The 16,925-nt window shown below is 34.5% G+C and overlaps 3 protein-coding genes and 1 long non-coding RNA gene across 5 annotated transcripts; 2 read left to right on the forward strand and 2 right to left on the reverse strand.

Moving 5' to 3' along the window:
- LOC149512065 (uncharacterized) lies at nucleotides 1-1,007 on the forward strand. The gene is made up of 2 exons (XR_016332527.1): nucleotides 1-483; nucleotides 564-1,007. It is a non-coding gene; the product is annotated as an uncharacterized LOC149512065 (long non-coding RNA).
- A 234-nt stretch (nucleotides 1,008-1,241) lies between these two features.
- Nucleotides 1,242-4,311, reverse strand: LOC111313773 (vesicle-associated protein 1-3-like). 2 transcript variants are annotated; one of them, XM_022914515.2, is made up of 8 exons: nucleotides 4,087-4,311; nucleotides 3,768-3,838; nucleotides 3,596-3,677; nucleotides 3,343-3,458; nucleotides 3,077-3,235; nucleotides 2,890-2,931; nucleotides 2,103-2,180; nucleotides 1,242-1,580 (listed from the first exon to the last, which is right to left on the reverse strand). In XM_022914515.2, the coding sequence occupies exons 1-8, from the start codon at nucleotides 4,130-4,132 to the stop codon at nucleotides 1,467-1,469; spliced, it is 708 nt and encodes a 235-aa protein (XP_022770250.2). In that variant the 5' UTR covers nucleotides 4,133-4,311; the 3' UTR covers nucleotides 1,242-1,466. The 2 variants fall into 2 exon arrangements, with proteins under 2 accessions (XP_022770250.2, XP_022770251.1); XM_022914516.2 differs by having other exon boundaries at nucleotides 2,103-2,211.
- Nucleotides 4,312-4,397: 86 nt separating this feature from the next.
- On the forward strand, nucleotides 4,398-7,704 carry LOC111313275 (uncharacterized). Its single transcript, XM_089752974.1, has 5 exons — nucleotides 4,398-4,421; nucleotides 5,246-5,346; nucleotides 5,464-6,226; nucleotides 6,484-6,774; nucleotides 7,231-7,704. The coding sequence occupies exons 1-5, from the start codon at nucleotides 4,398-4,400 to the stop codon at nucleotides 7,351-7,353; spliced, it is 1,302 nt and encodes a 433-aa protein (XP_089609100.1). The 3' UTR covers nucleotides 7,354-7,704.
- Nucleotides 7,705-10,703: 2,999 nt separating this feature from the next.
- LOC111313003 (protein RGF1 INDUCIBLE TRANSCRIPTION FACTOR 1-like) lies at nucleotides 10,704-12,689 on the reverse strand. Its single transcript, XM_089752566.1, has 5 exons — nucleotides 12,495-12,689; nucleotides 12,211-12,387; nucleotides 11,992-12,066; nucleotides 11,438-11,578; nucleotides 10,704-11,302 (listed from the first exon to the last, which is right to left on the reverse strand). The coding sequence occupies exons 1-5, from the start codon at nucleotides 12,495-12,497 to the stop codon at nucleotides 10,973-10,975; spliced, it is 726 nt and encodes a 241-aa protein (XP_089608692.1). The 5' UTR covers nucleotides 12,498-12,689; the 3' UTR covers nucleotides 10,704-10,972.
- Nucleotides 12,690-16,925: the final 4,236 nt, after the last annotated feature.

Below are 16,925 nucleotides of genomic sequence, written 5' to 3' on the forward strand. Positions count from 1 at the left end.
GCGTTCTTTTATGGATGCAAAGGGAACGCTAGCCCAATAGTTACTTGAATTCTAAGAACGAAATTCTGGGGAGCGCTTGGGCTCCACATCTTAAATATACGAAACGCTCACAAAAGTGGCCCAACTGAACCTTATTATTGTGTGCGAAATCGAGATTGATACGGCTCAAAGTTTCAAGCTGATACGAGTTAGAACAATAGTGGGCCTGCCTAACAGAAACCTCTTTAGAGACAGTAGCCTAAAATCTCTTTGGATTCTTGAACTGAAGCCTGTAAGTATTTGGGCTTTTATATTAAAAAGTGAGTCCAAAAACTGGAAGCTACCATCAGATGACCTTTCAAGGAAACGGACTCTTTATTTGAAAACTATGTCCTTGTTACTCAAGCAAAGATAAAATATTGGGACTGGGGTTGATCCTTGGGGAAGGGGATAGCCTGGTGTGAACCGTCACTATAAATGATTGGGAATAAGCCTTTGAACGGCGTAATTAAAACACAATTCACTTGCATGCATGCACTTCTGCTAAAATTTTCCTGAATTTGCTTATTCTTTTGGTGTTTCAGAGAAAGTGAATAAAGTTGATCATCAATCAAAATTAGTATGATGAAGACTGGTGCCGCGTTTCTGTTGGGGGCGATGTTCGGGGCCTTTTTAACTCGAGGATTCAGTCGTTGCCATCATCTTAAAGAAGTCCACGGAGGCAACTGGCGCTGTCCTCCCAGAGCAGCAACTGAAAAGAAATCTGGTGAGGCAAACCTAGGGCTGGAAGTGGAGAAGCAAACAACAGCAACGCCTGTCAGTGTCAGCTAGTGAAAGAAGAACGTACAATCTATTTTGTATAGTATGTCATAAAAGAGTTATGTACGGTTGTGCTTGATGTGTGTTTTAACTGTTTCAATTTTACTTAATGTCTTAGGAGTCCTTGTTACCTTTCTCTGTACTCTATAAATTCCTTGTCGGAAAATCATGATTGATCCAATGAATATAATTAGCACCACTTTGTTGTCTTTGTTGGGAATTGATGATAAGTCATCGTTTTATTTATAAAACGAAATAACAGTGATATTTCTTCCCATAGCGGTAAAGAAGCTACCAGTAGAAGTACTAGGAAGTACATAACTCTTAGCTAGCAATCATTGATGAACTGTTTATGGAACCAGAAAGTGGGGATGCGTCGTCAGCTTTGTTCAAGCTGCTCCAAATACAAAATTATAATCGAACAAACGCATTACTCGTGAAACTGTGAGAAAAAGGCAAATTCGATAAGAATATCTTAGTTTACATAAGCTTGATACTGTCTAACCACCACGGAGTCAATCACCTGTTCAACTTGAACAATCAATCATTTTACTATGATTAAAACATTATTGGGGCAAGGACCTAAAAGTCAGGAAAAAAAAAAAAGCAGCCAATTACTGCTTGCACCCAAATGTTTTCATAAGAGATGGTTCCAACTGCAGTTCTTCCTAAGCTCTCTTAACAAGATAGCCAATCAGGACACCGAGAAGAGAAACTAGCACCACAAACGATAGAGAGAAGCCACCAGCACGACTTTTGCTAATATCTTTTCTCAACAGTTCCTGCACGATGAATGTGTTATGCCAAAGACTTAATTAGCACGAACAGGAACAAATAACAGTTAATAAAATTCCGTAGTGCAGAATAGCAAGAAGAATGAGAACTAGAAGACTATGGTGTGAAACACCAAAATATAGCAGCACTCTCGTAACAAAGGATTAGATAGGAAAAATAGAGGAGAGAGATTGAGATAAACAAAAAGGGTTATAGTGGTGAGTAGAAAGCAGTAATAAAGATGACTAATTCATACTGTCCACCAACATATTGTGGTAACTAAACTAAAATATTAACTGCAAAGCAGTCATCACACCAAAGGCAACATTGAAAATTTGCTTTAACCACTCAATTTAAATTTCACCCCTTAAACTTAGAGTTGAAGTAATACCGAACAGCATGGATGGAACTATTATAGGATATTCAAAAAAGATGAACATAAATCAGAGACTATGAAAAGGAACAATAATTGATACGTTTTGATGCATAAGATAATCAACACAAAGATATCTGCTACTATACACTCATACCAGTTCTTGGCGTAGCCTCTGATTTTGTTGCAAAGCAGAAGATTTCTCGTCTGTCAACTTTGAAATCACAGACGATGGCTGGAGATAAAAATACATTGAACAACCAATGCTATAAGAAAATGGCAGGTAGAAGGAGAACAACTGTTAAAATCATATCTTACATGATGGATTTGAAACAGAGGAATGTTAGCAAATATGGCACTGTGTTATATGAGAAAGTTTTGAGGGCATCTCAAACATAAATCTACTTTTGCCGAATTAAATACATCTAAACCAATGAGTGATAAAAACATTAATGCATGTACAATCTCAAAAATATATCAATATGTCACAAAATTGCATGGGTTATGAATTAGTTTTCTGATAAAGATTAATTATCATTCAGCCTTAAGAAGATAAATTCAAGAGTAGGCAGAGAAACTTAAATCCCTTCTTATGCTTTAGGCAAGATTTATCACAATTACTCAGACACACTGAGTTACCCTGGACTTCCATTAGCTCTAGTTGGAAGATAATTCCAGAAGAGTCTATAACTAGGTTATTAAAAATGCAATTGGCATAGACCAAATAGCAAAACAATAACATTCACTGCCTACATATTTGAACATATTCCATATTCTAAAAACAATAAGCAGGTTGGATGAGCAGGAAATATTAAGGAACCTAGGCAGTCAGAAAGATAGCAACTAGTAAGGTATTACCAAGAAAATGTCACAACTATTAAGATGAAATGCTCCTTCATAGAAAAGGCTTTATATATAAATAAAGCAACAGATAGATGAAATACCTCTGAGTACTTCTCTTTATTCTCCTCTAAAGATCTTGATACCTAAATTTTGCATTAAGTTGAGCAACAAAAGACACATCTAGTATATCACTAGCGAGAAATTGCATTCTCCATTAATAATTGACAAAAGAAGGGGAAAAGAACAGATAATACTTTCTTTCCGGCCAACAATGACAGAGACGCTTACATCTTCAAAAGATGAATTTTGATTCCCATTTTCATGAACAGTTTCTCTGGGAGGAGACCCCTCTTCAGATCCTTCAGGAACAGGAGAGGGGGGATTAGCAGGAATGTAAATGACCCGCATTCTGAATTCATCCATGACCTGACCATCCTCTTTGTTAAACTGCATTTGAAATCACACCAATTTATAACCATTCAACACAAAGCAGAAACCACAAAGCAGAAACCACAAAGTTAACAAAATAAACAACAGTGGCATAGCCATCATACCATTTCTGAGGTTACGTCTATATAGGTTGCACCATCTGGAGCAACAACACTCTGGATGAGGAATTTGTCCCTGCACTGCATATCAGGAGGTGCCTCCTTTTGAGCTTGCATGGTAACTGCCAGAGCAAATTTCATGTCAATAAATCATAAAGACATAAGCAATGTTCGAAGAAACAAAATTGAACAAAACAATTAAACGCCAATGCGTTAGCTGCCACAGGAATCAAAAGCATATAAATTGCACAACACTTACCGGTGACATTGCATGAACTTCCAGGCAAAACAATACCAGAGTTGGGACGGACGCAGTATTTCTTGGGGTTGGTTGTTTTAACCTGTTAAGAGTGTTGAAGGGAAATTTTATACAATATAAGCGTCTCAATCTCGAATCCAATCACAGTGAAATCAGATGAATCTTAAATTACCTTGAAGGCAACATATTTGTCTGTCTTGTTGGTCAATTGCATAGAACATGAACTTTGCTTCCTCAATTCAACTTTGAAATTTCATGCCACACATATTCCATAAAACAAAATCAAAACAATTTAATTGTCTGTGCATAGTGTTTAAAAAAATCAAAACAAATGAAACTAATGCCTGCCTTAAACAGATTAAATCAAATAAGCCATACTGAAATAACAATAGAAACAAAACCTAAATGTTTTTTTTAATACCAAAATTTACAAAAAAAAAAGGAAGCATAAAAGTAAAAAAAAAAATCGATGCAGGTGAGACGGAAATTACATGGGAATTTAAGCTCTGTTGGATGAATACTGATAAGATCTCCCATAGCAAATTTAGATTTTTGTTAATTGCTTTTTACCTAAGAAAATTAAAAAAAAAGATCGTGGGAAAATTGAAATGCTAGAATCTGCCAGATCGGGAAGAAAGAGAGGGGCGCAGAACCAAAGCAGTTTTTGGATCTTGTTTTTTTTTTTTTGATTCGTTAAAAGAGACTAACTTCACAGTTGTGTGACATCTGTGACCCTTCTGAGCCGTTGATATAACAGCCTGCGTTTCAGGTGGGGATCCCACGGCTTTGTAGAAATTCATAGATGTTTGGTTTGGGTGATGTAGTGGTAAAAAAAAAAGGGAATAATTTAAAAATTGATTTGGAATTACTATGTTTGAATTGATTTTTTTTATTTAATTTAGATTAAATTCAGATGTTATATATATATATACACACAAGAATATCAAATCAAATTTTAGATCAATAAATAAAATAAAAAAATTAAACTAAATTATGTATAATTTTTAATTTTTTTATATATTTTTTTAATTTTTATAAAATAAAAATAAAAATTTTATATTAAAATTTATTAAAATTTTATATTAAAATAATATATAAAAATTAATAAATAAAACTAATAAAATTTAATTCGATGTGATTTGAATCGAATAAAAATTTAAATTTAAATTTAAATTAAATTTTATAATTTTATAATATTATATAATATTTTAAAAAATTAAATCAATGGAATTATTTATAATAAAATAAGTTTTGACTGGAAGGTTATTACGTAAATAAGATTATTTTTTTTCAAAAGAAAATAAACCAATAATAATTAATTAGTGGTTTCTTCTGTTGTTGGTAAAAAAAATTGTGGTTTCGTGATCATCGACTAGAATTTTGACAACATAAATATCCCTGTAAATTTCAAAAATGAATATTGAAAAGATAAATTTGTAAAAACTTTTCTTTAATTGATTTTATTGCAAAAACTTTGTACCAAAAATTGCCATGCATTATTATTATTTTTTCTTTACACCAGTATTTAAATCATGCACTTTCGTTATTTTTTTATTGATAACAAAATCAGAAGATCACTCAGACATCAGAATTCAAATATCCTTTTATTTTCTGTTTTCTTTTTTTTTTTTCTTTTTGTTCTGAAAGTAGCCAAGTTTGTTCGGTGACTTCATTATTATCCATGCATGTCCATGTTGCTTGTCAACGACAACATCACCTATTGTCATCCAATTATCCTCTCCTTACGCGGCGTATCAGAACTCGCTTGGACCGATCTGCCACCATTAGCTGTCCCACAATCTTTGAATTCACAAATTTACCCTTCTCACCCATCTTCCTGATTTGACACCACCATTTGCACTATACAGCCACGCTCTGCCAGTAAACTTGCCTAGTTTCTCCTCGCTCTCTGAAGCCCCGCCCATGTCTCTAGCCAGACCACTTAACCTTTTCGATACTTCGCTGTCGGTTTTTCCTTTGTTATATGAAGAGCCCGAGTTGTCATTTCCCTTTGATGTCTTTGAGCCAAATCCCACCCTCTTTAATTCGTTTCTTTCACCGTCTGATCAGGCTTTTGACGCTGTTACAGATGTGACCCACTTTTTGGAAACTCCGGTTTCGTCCCTTTATCGGCGGATCCGAACTACAGATGAGTTGGAACTATGTTCTGGGGCTTTGCTTGATCGAATTTCTGGTTTGGAGTTAGGTGCTGGCCCTGAACGGTTTAAGGAATGGGAAAGGAAGTACACGTGGAAGGCTGAGATAAAGAGTTCAGATAAGTGTGAAGCGGACCGGAAGTTCCAGTACACGGCTGAGATCAAGGGTTTGGAGGGGAGGAAATACGAGTGGACGGCTGAGATCGAGAGTCCGGAGGGGAATGGGACTGATAGGAAGTATAAGTGGACAGCTGAGATCAAGGGAAGGATGGACGGAAACGTTGCGAAGAACCGTGACACGTGTAAGGTTGAGATTCAAGGTATTCGGAAGAAGGAAGTGCCACTCAAGATCAAGGAATTGGGGTCCCATGCGGGAGCGTGCGTTGGTGGTAAGGAGAAGACAAAGGGAGTGTGTTCCACGCGTGTGGTGGAGACCGAAGAACATGCAGATCCCGCTGCCATGCTTCTCAGACAAGTAGGTTTTCACTGTTTCACACTTCACACCTCTCAGTTTAAGTTTGACTGTGTCTTGTCTTCTTGATCAAAGCCAGACGTGAATATAGAGAAAAACCAACTTTGTCTGGGATTTACTTTAATCAACTCAAACATCGTATTACGTAATTATTGCTGATTGTTTTAAATAATTAGACAGTAATGCCATTGGAAATTGATGAAATTACCTTATAGCTGCTGACTGCAACTGAAATTGAATTTATTTGTGAAATGTGAAAGGCTTTTGGGAGGAGAGCTGGAGCAGTGGCCAGGCTAAGAGGGAAAAGGAAGGTATTATCACCAGATGAAGCGGCGCTGGTGATAGAGAGGACTTTCAGAGCGTATCTGATCCGTCGGTCAAAGGCTTTACGATCTTTGCGAGAGCTGGCTGTGGCAAAGGCTAAGTTGAAAGAAACCAGGGGGTTGTTTAATAACTACTCTTACAGGCAGAGCATCGCTCGCGATTCCGAGGAGCGCCAGCGCTTCTCTGAGCGGATTATTTCCCTTATCCTTACTGTTGATGCTATTCAGGTAGTATCATGTTGCTTTCTGCTTCGCCAACATTCATATCATACTGATCTAGAAAATGTCAAACATTCATATCATACTGATCATCCCACATTTCGATCATGGCAAGAAATTCTATATGATCTTTCGATTGATTTGACACTAACGATTGACATTGTAGTCTTTATTATAGGTATAGTAAAAGCCAACAATCCTTACTTTCTTCTTGTTTTCGAAGTTTGCAGAGTTTCAATTTTCTTAGTTCGATCCTGAAATCAGATTTTCTTGATATCTAGGCTCTTTTTTAGATTATGTAAATGATTTTCTGCAACAGTCTCCTAGCTAGCTTAAAATTAGTACTAGTTCTTATATTGAAATTAAGAGAATTGAAGAGTTTATAGTTTAAACTTATTATCTTTTGTTCTTTAAGATTCTATCTTGGTTTCATTGTTCAATTGTTCATTCTTGCGCTGCATTTAGGGTGCTGATCTTATGGTTCGAGCTGCAAGAAGATCAATGCTGGATGAGCTGGAAGCAATGCTAGATGCAATCGACCCCCATCCTTCTGGGAAACTGCAATTTTTGAAGAGGCAAGAAGTTTGATGTGCCTGAAATTGCAGGAGTGGCAGAGGCCTTTTAGATGCTTGATCAAGCAGAGAAGTATTACAATGATGCCTGTGAAGTGTGTTTATGATCTAAACAGCCCTGGAACTTCTCAAATATCATCTAATAGTAGTATGGTTGCACCTGTAGTTCTGTATGTTTATAGAGAAGTCTGTGAAACTTTCTTCGCAGATCGATCATCTGTGTGTTTCTCCCTTTTACACCCTAGTGGTGGTGCTCTCTTATCTATGCATTTTGTGATGGTTTGCTTGTCTAGTTCTCAGCATGGGGATAGCAGTTTCTTCCATCTGGTATTTGGCCATAAATAATACATATATTACGTGCCTCTAACTCTATTTTCTAGATGTTTGAAGTGGGCTACAAACAATGGATGAGATTTTAGAGCAACAGAAAATCTGGCCGTGGATAGGGAACTAATAGTTTTTCGGAATATGTTACAAGATATTACGTGTTAATTTTTCATGTTACAAGTGATCTAATTAAATTATAAAATAATTTTCAAATTAGATATTCAGCTTTTTGTCTTAAAGTGGAATTTAATAAAAGATGCCATTAGAAGTGGTAAATTAAACATGAGAATCCTGCATGTAAGCACTCTGAATCAAATGTAAATGTGAAATATTATTGGGAATATACCTTAGTAATCTTGTAGGGAGAAATTTTATTACCAAGTGTGATGTTACATATCTTGTGCCAAACACCTCCTAACAACAATGGGTGAACAAAGCTTTTAGTTCTCAGTCGGGAACAAGTTATACACTCTAATATATTTCATTATGCTAGCCAGGAACAGATATTTGACTGATATCTAACAGCAATGAAGCAAGTTAGTATTCTTCTAATCGCCTCGTCTACTCTTTGAACTGTTTCCTATTGGTTCTTGGTAAGGCTGATCCCCTAATATGTACTAGCACAAATGATTAGTGATTGCAGATTTGGTTTGTGGAGTATGCTGCAGGCTGGCGGCTGGCCACTTGGGGCAAGCAGATATAAAGAATTGATCAGGATGTGCTGCCAAGCATTAATATTAAAACGATTACAGAAGATAAAAACATAAGGAGGAAAAAGAGGTTGACAAGTAGAAGCTGACCGGACAAGAGCAGCCTGCAACAGAATTGGGCTCTACAATTACAGCGAGTTAACAGTGTATGAGAAATGGTGAATGCATTTATCCTACTTTGGTCCATAGTCTTATACACGGCAGCCGATGCGAATGCAACCTCACTGTAATTTCTGGACCCATTGTAGATTGTGTAAATGAAAAGAAAATCGACTTCTCACTTCATCCCTTTACCTGTCAGAGGTTTTGAACAATCAACAAACCAAGCAAAAGCGTTACAAGCCAGAAGCACATGATTCTTGCTATAAGTGAGATTCATCGCGATTAACTGTATTACTTATCACTTGTGCAAGCAAAGCTAGAGCAAGAGCATCGTGGTCCGATATCTCTTATGCTTAAAAAACCAGGGGTCGCGACACTGTAACTTTTGCTTCTTTAAATACAAACGTCGGCACGCTTCAAAGCTATTCTGGAGACTACAACTTGTATTCATGTCCAGACGAGACAAACGCCAAATACATATCCTGACACGTGAAAGAAAACCACAGCAGGAAGGATCAATAAATGCCAAACACTTGTCCTTGCCTCAGGTGACAAAAAACTTCTATCTACCCTTCAGTTTCCAAAGGATATTTCTCATTTCCTCAGCCAACGAAAGAAAATTCTTTTTTTATTTCCTTAAACAAATCGTTTACCTGTCACAGTTCATCTCATTCTCTTACTTTTGACAAAATAAACAAACACTTGTATTATTGAGATTCATTATTCATATATACGACGTCAACTAACTATATAATGAGTTTATTATATGAGTTTAAAAATTGAAATCAGCCATGAGTATGATTTGTATGAAATATCTTTTTTTTTTTTGAGGAAAGAGAAATAAATCCAATCTCTTCTTTACTGTCACGTCATTTCTGTCCATTCCCTACTGAAAATAGCTGAAAAGAAAAATGGATAATGTACTTCGAAATGAAATTTGCAAACTTAAAAGAAGGGTCAATTGAAATTTGGAGAAAGCACAGCAGAAGGAACATGCTGGAAACCTAACTACCAAAGATTAGGTACTTTGCCATGTGAAGCATTGAATGACATTCACCATTCAGGATCCAAATAATCAATGTCTTCTCCTACCCATTATTTCTTGTAACTGTCCAAGTGTTTTTCTTCATAAAAGGATTGGCAATTTGGCTCTCACTTCTTGTCTACTAAGCTCATTTGCATTCCTCAGCTACCTGCTATGCAATGAGAATTTGCCATTACCTAGCCGAATTTCTTAAATGAAAGAGCCAGCAATTAAAAGCTTTCTTTCCGACCTTTTCAGAAAAGAGGGAGAAATAAAAGAAAAGTTTGACCCAACCGAAATGACCACTGAACCAAAAAGTGTCTAAGCTGGCCAATATTATTGCACTGTAAAAGCAAAATTTTCCTGGAAAAAATTATGAAAAGCAACAACTTTTGATTCCGATGAGTGATCTCAACAAAGATCTCAAATTTTAAAATAACTACATTTCCTTTATCTGTAACCCCAATAATTAAAAAGGAAGAGAATCAAGTTAAATATTAGTATCTCTTCTCTGTTATGCAGAACTGTCGAGGAGTGGTCTACGCGTATCTCAAAGTAGCATAATATTTCTATAAATATACGTACAAAGATATCACTAACTAAAGTATATGTAAATCACTAAAGTAATGTCACAAATTCCAACCATGATTGAAATGCAAAATTAGTATTAGACTAGTCAAGACTCAAGAGCTTCTTTTCTCAAATGAAGAGACATTGGGAAGGGAATCAGTAAATAATTGAATGGCGTCGCCTATTTGCCTTCCAATTTTGTCGCTATTGTGTCCAGGAAAAACGAAAAGCAAGAAAAGAGAAAGCGAATGAGGCAGTTCTGGATTTATAATTGCAATCATTCACTCAAGAACAACCATCACTTGTTCAATTATATGAAATTGATTATTTTTCCTTAATTCATGTCTTTGATTCATTCACAACCCAATGACATTTTTTTATTTATTCAAAACTCAATGGCATTTGTTTTTTTTTTACAAAAGAGGTAATTATACAAGAATAAAAGAAAAAAAATGTAGATACTAAACTTTTTAAAAATAATTGTATCAATTAAATTAAACTTCAAATTCCACTTTAAATCATTCGAAAGACAACTTCAACCTCAAATTTCAGATTGAACAATAAAAACTGTATAAAAAATTTTAAAAAGTGCTAAAATAAAATTGTAAAGCATATATATACAGAATAATTGGAAATATAAATTATATAACCCCATGATAGAAGAAGGGGTGATGCAATAATACAACAATCTCTGGCAGTATTACTCACTAACTATGTAAAAGGAAAAAAAAAATTGAGGATGAGTAATTTGCAATGGGAGAGGAGATTGTACATAAGCAAAATTGGGAGATTTTTTTTTTTTTTTTCAATCATTTCATCCGTAAATTGCCTTAAATGAAAAATAAAAAATACCAACAATGTCCCAATCTCCCTTGACTCTCTCCCTTCCCTAGACAACAAATTCAATACAGTGGAGCCCTGTATGGAGTTTTCTTTCTCCGGTTCATCAAACTTCCCGAAACTTCGGATACTGGGGGGCATGTCGGACGACATACAGTCAAGCTACTCCTCTTCTTTCTCACAATCTCTGTCGTAGCAGTGCAAGCAAGTTCCCTGCACCACACTTCATCGTATCCACCAGACCCGGAGGACGTCTTGGTCGAACCAGAAGGCTCAAGGACCGAGTCAGGTGTCACCAAACCATCATCCAAACCCGTCTCAGGTAAAGGCAAAAAATCGCACTCAAACAGGAACTTGGAAAGCCCATCTTCTGTTCTTAGCAGATAATTAAACTGTTATAAGGGGAAAAAAGAGAAAAGATTAGGTGAAATGATTGAGAAATCGTGAGAAGAAGTGCAAAGAGTGGGAGATGGTGGTTATGGAGTTATAGGAATAAAAAGAAAAAAAAAAAAGAAAAAAGAAGGAACCTTGCAGGAGAGAGAGCAAAAGAGATAAGGGTCTTGTAGGCTTCTGTCGCAGGTGCAGCAGAAGTTACCGGAACCTCTAAACTGCCTTGTCTGCGGCCTTTGGTTTATAAATATCACTTTAGCGCTATTTGTTATGTATGACTAATGAAAGAGAAAGAGAAAGGAAAGGCAGTGAGTACCATTTAAGAATAACAATAATTTGCAGAGTATAGAGGATTTATTTCATCATTCAGACATTTCTTTTCTGAAAATTTCATCTCTTTGTAGTGAACAGCTTTATTTTATCTGGTGGTTAAATACACAGTAGATGATTGATAATAAACCAAAAAAAAAAGTTTACATAATTTGAATTTCAAGCAAAGATTTTGTTTGTCATTTGGAAGACATGCACAGTTCATAAATATCTAAGCATGCAGAGAGAAACGTGTTCTCAAAGAAAAGCAAGGGGAATTAATTCAAACATGTATTTTTTTGTCTCTTCTTTTCCTCCAAAGTGGGTTTTTTTTTTTTTTTTTTTTTTCAAGTTGGATTAAGGAGCAAGAATTATGACTTACTTGGACAAAGGAACAGTCCATTAATTTTGTTGCATCATCCAACCTTATAACATCGTGATAGACATACCTTCGTATCTGAAACATGACAAGAAGTTGAACTTGAAATCATGCATCATCAAGAATTGGAAGGAAATAGAAGAACATTGGGAACTATGAACAAAAACAAAAAGAAGATGATGTATTTTGAGAGATTTATAAGGCGAATTTTAAAGGGGGAACCTGTAAGAGCCTGTGAGAGTTGTGAGGAGACAAGCAGTGAGGGCATATACTGATACAACAATCCAAGCAATAGATATTCTTCTCGTTTTTCTTGGCCTTTTCATGAATTATACAAGCATTGAAGAATTTCTCAGTAACTAGAACTTGAAGCCAACGAGGTAGATGTGAAGAAAACAACTGTAAACATGTACAAGAAAAAGTAATTCAATTAGCTAAATTTCACAAGTAACAAGAGAGAGAAAGCCAAAAAAATAAAAAAAGAAAGAGAAAAAGGAAACACTTACCATGGTTTTCTCGTTTGAATTTTGAAGAGAGAGAATGGTCAGGGCTTATGAAGATAGTGGTGGACTAACCATTATTGCAGAGAGAGAGAGGCATAGAGAGGGGAGAGGAGAGTGCAAGAAAAGAGAAACGGCGCCTGGCAACTCCCACTGGGGTGGTGTTACTGTTACCGATGAAACAAAGGAGAGAGAAAAAAGAAAACGAAAGATAGAGAGTGAGAGGTTGGCCTCATTTAAAGAGGCGCTGTGTCTTGCTTCTTGTGGACTTTTTTTAAATAAAATATAAAAATAAAATTCTATTCTTATATTTTTAAAGTAATTTTTTAAATTTCATTAGTTATTTAATTATTAGAAATTAAATGGGAAAAAATAAAAAATAACGGAATGGTTTTAAATTGGTATAGATAATTTAATTAATTATATTACAGTATTTTCAAAACCATACTTTTTAATTATTGTTATAGATTTATACGCCGTTGTAGGGTAAAGCAAGATTACAAGAAATGGATATTTTAATTACAGGGCTTGGAAAATGGGACGCAATGACTAAAAGAAAGGCTGGAAACGGAAAGCAGAAGTAATAGAATACTGTTGAAAACTCAACTCAATATCATAACTTCTTCTTCTTCTATTTTTACTAAAAGCACATGTCCCGAAAACCCTAACCATTGGCTCGTTGTGGATGGTTGGGTGACTCTCTCTCTCTCTCTCCCACCTGTGCTAAGTGCAAAATGACAAGACCAGAAGCAGTGAGTTTTCTCAGTTCGCAGTGGAAAACTGTAAAAGAAAAGTGGCAAGTGGCGTTGGGGTTTAGAATAGTTCTATTACATGAAGCTTTTTCAGGATTCTGTCCAAAGCCCTGCTTATGCTTACCTGCTCCATAGTAGTCTTGGGTAACTCTGTTGCTTCTGGATCACTAATCCATTCGTCGTTGCTCAATTATTGAAGGATGGAATGGGATTGATTCGAACTAGTTTGAATTTTCTTTGATCAAATAGACGTGAACGAAGTTAGAAGGACTAGACATTCACCATTTTATGATCCCAAAAATGTTCTTGCACCGTCAAATGAAATCTAGAAATGCTATAAGAAGTCAACATAATTCACTGTTATAGTGTTCACAAATCTAACATAAAGGACAATACTATTAACAACGTTAATAAATTCATTTCCTCAACTAGAATTAGCTCAAATAAGTAGTGCTAATGACAATGATTATGTTGGCATAGATCATAAAGAAAGAACTTTTGTCGGAGGACATGCTTTTAATCCAGCAATCAATCGTAGTTGTTTTCATTCCCTAAATCACTCTATTCATAGTCAAAATGGACCTAACCACAATCTGAAAAATATAATAAAAGTCCATTATATGACATGCAACAAACAAGATCCCTCTTTTGTTGGCGTGAATTTACTAAAGTATGCTCTATTTTGCCAGGCTTAGCTTACATTGATACGGTAGTAGCCTTTGAGCTAATGTTTTGAACACTATTTTCATTTGTCATGTTTAAAATTTATAATATTGAATACAATATAAAAATAATAATTTAAAATTTCAATAAAAATATATATAAATTTACAAAAATAAAAAATATATTTTTATGAAACTTAATCTAAATTACAATATAATAATTTTACAGTACAAAGTAAATATAATACAATTATAAAAGTATCATATCGATTCAGCATGTTCAATGACATCCTTTATCATGTCTTTATACCTAAACAAATAAAGAATCATAAAATTCTCACCTAACTCCTATTATTTTCTTCATTACTTATTCATTAAACTTTAGTACTTTTTTTTTTTTTTTTTGGGTTTTACATAAAATTACAAACTTACAAAATACCTGATATAGACATAAAAGCAGTACTTTTATGGAACATCTCCCCCCATCAACTGCACGGGACGATCTTCCTTCATATCATCTGGCTAATGTTATTTCCAGTTTTCTACAAATCTAATAAAAAACTGGAAATTTATTTTTTTCATTTTTTTTTGTCCCACGGTAAAAATTAAAGAGATACTGCTATTGAAATCATTGAATAACTTCGACTAAAGAAGGTTAAGTCTTTGTATGAGCTCTTTGTCCTTGATAGTTGCCTCCCTACCTTCGTAATCACCGACTTATCATGGATTCAGAAAAGAACAAAAAGTGTTACTACTACTATTTGTGGAAGAGCTGCACTTGATTGGAACGTGGTTAACACGTAATTTTTAGAATTCCCTCATTTGTTACTATCAGAATAATTGCTTTAGGTGTAGCATTTGTCATTTGACAACGAAAGAAGAAACAATTAATTCAACTTTTTGGTTTTCTTTTCAACTTTTAAATTTCGGTGCTGGGATTTGTTCTTGGAGACGGCGGTCGGTGGGGTTGAACGTGTTTTTCCTGGCTTGAATCCAAGTCGATTTTATATCATTAATATTCGAACTCAATTTAATACTAAAATATTATTTTTATATTAAAATTTGATTTGATTAGTATATATTTAAATATATAATTGATTTTATTTAAAATTAATAAAATATTAATTTTTAATATAAAACATTGTTTTAAAATATAAATATATAAATATAAAATTAAATAAATAATAATATATATAAGATCAAATCAAATCAAAATAGATTTATATAAAACCCAACTCCTATTTAATCGCAATTTTATTTCAAAAATATCTTATTTGATTTTAAATTTGATTTAAAATAAAAATTTCAACTCTTGGATCAAATTAGAACCGGTTGGACAGGAGTTGGATTGCCAACCCAATTTGTCTTATGTGATTTGGGGACGTCCCTCCTTAGATGAGAAAATCTTCGCTGGCCAAGTCTGGTTTGTGAGTTATGACTCTTCTAATTCTAAGGGTTTAATCCCCTTTTTTTTATTAAGAAAAAAAGAACTTCTAGTACAGAAGTCATTACTTTCAACGCAGAAAATCTGCTTTATTTTAAAGGTCGTGACTGAAAACAGTTACTATCAAGAACTTCGCAAAAAGTTATAGGTTAGAGCAAGCCTGGTAGCTGAATTATAGGCTAAAAAGTTGAGGCTGGTTTCGCTGTTTTTCATACTCAAATCAAGCAAAGAGGTAAATGTTCGCGATAAGGACTTGCAAAGTTCAAGAAATTAAAGGCAAGTCTGAAGGCAGAAAAAATTGAATTGAATTTTGAACAAGTTCTGGGAAATTGCAACAAGGGACACCAGTGAATTAAGAGCAATCCAGCGAGGCAAAACAAGAAATCAACAAGCATGAAATGAGTAATAGCAAATAATACAAGAAAGTATGAATTAAATGAGAAAGCATGGACATTAATAAAGACAAAACTTGTAAGCTAACACGATAGCGAAGTTTCACATCATGGTATTATTATGCGAATTCTCCTCAGCTTCAGGATTTAACTTACTTTCTCTCATTGATCGATGAGTGGCAAAAAAAATACTCCCCAATTTCATCACAAGAACCTGAAATGAAATCCTCCATGTGTTTAGTGTAATCTTAAAATCTCAAAATCATGGGGTCACCTTTTTTGACAAAACTCAGAACCCAAATTAATGAATTCCCACACCCTTTCTAAGAAAAATGAAAACCCTGACCCTTCTTATTTTCATAATAATGAGCCGCGGCTGGAAATTGGAATTACCATTAAACAAAGGAGAAACATGGAGTAAAGGATTAGCAGTTGCTAACTAACTATGATAATGCAAGGTGAAAAGGTACAAAACCCCGAAATATTTTGCGGAAATCAATTAGGCAGAGAAGAGATTACTCAAACAAGTTATTCAAACGACACTCGCTGAATCTAGCGTTAGCGAAACAACACCAAATATGATGATCAAAAGTTAGCATAATTCCTGAGCAAAGCAAATGAGCATTGATATGATTTTCATATAGCATTCTATTAAACTACTTCCAAAGTCGAAACGTCGCCGATGCATTATACAAAACTTTTAAGATCTACGTTCTCCATATATTCTGTTTTCGTTGCTTCTGTTAGGAATGTGAGATCCAGCCCCATTCCATCATATTTGATAAATTAAATGCCCGAAGCCTTTGGTCTTTGAGAACTCTACTTAATAAAAATAAAAGGGAGCAGTTTTGGCGTGAAGTGTGTGGCGCCGAAAAGAAAAATAAGTCAGAAAAAAAAAGAGTTAATTAGTTTTAATTTTAGTTAGAAGAAAATTTTATATATATATATTATTTGATAGTAAAATTTTTTTGATGATTTATAATTTTTTTTTATAATAAATAAATTTTCACTTAAAATTTGATGTATTTTTTTTTTATTATTGTTTGTTGATTATTGATTATTGCTATAAATTTATTGTAATATATTATTTCTAGGTTGTCACGAGTCCAACAGTTTCCTTGTGAAATTCCTATGACTGATTTTCAATCTCCTCGCAATTACATTCTTTTCTGCATGATATAGTGCTC

The sequence above is a fragment of the Durio zibethinus genome, chromosome 23 (assembly GCF_047325235.1).
Source record: "Durio zibethinus cultivar Kanyao isolate XHJ-2024 chromosome 23, ASM4732523v1, whole genome shotgun sequence".
Lineage (NCBI taxonomy): Eukaryota > Viridiplantae > Streptophyta > Magnoliopsida > Malvales > Malvaceae > Durio > Durio zibethinus.

Bases quoted from the DNA above. Each gene is read 5' to 3' on its own strand.
- LOC111313275 (XM_089752974.1), top strand. From the start codon at position 4,398: ATGTTTGGTTTGGGTGATGTAGTG. The intron at 4,422-5,245 runs GTAAAAAAAAAA...TTCTGAAAGTAG, and splicing joins TTGGTTTGGGTGATGTAGTG to CCAAGTTTGTTCGGTGACTT. The intron at 5,347-5,463 runs GTATCAGAACTC...TGCACTATACAG, and splicing joins TTATCCTCTCCTTACGCGGC to CCACGCTCTGCCAGTAAACT.
- LOC111313003 (XM_089752566.1), bottom strand. The intron at 12,067-12,210 runs GTTCCCCCTTTA...GTCATGTTTCAG, and splicing joins ACTCTCACAGGCTCTTACAG to ATACGAAGGTATGTCTATCA. The intron at 11,303-11,437 runs GTTCCTTCTTTT...CCCTTATAACAG, and splicing joins TTTGCTCTCTCTCCTGCAAG to TTTAATTATCTGCTAAGAAC.
- LOC111313773 (XM_022914515.2), bottom strand. From the start codon at position 4,132: ATGGGAGATCTTATCAGTATTCATCCAACAGAGCTTAAATTCCCAT. The intron at 3,839-4,086 runs GTAATTTCCGTC...GAAATTTCAAAG, and splicing joins AACAGAGCTTAAATTCCCAT to TTGAATTGAGGAAGCAAAGT. The intron at 3,236-3,342 runs GTATGATGGCTA...TTTCAAATGCAG, and splicing joins TAGACGTAACCTCAGAAATG to TTTAACAAAGAGGATGGTCA.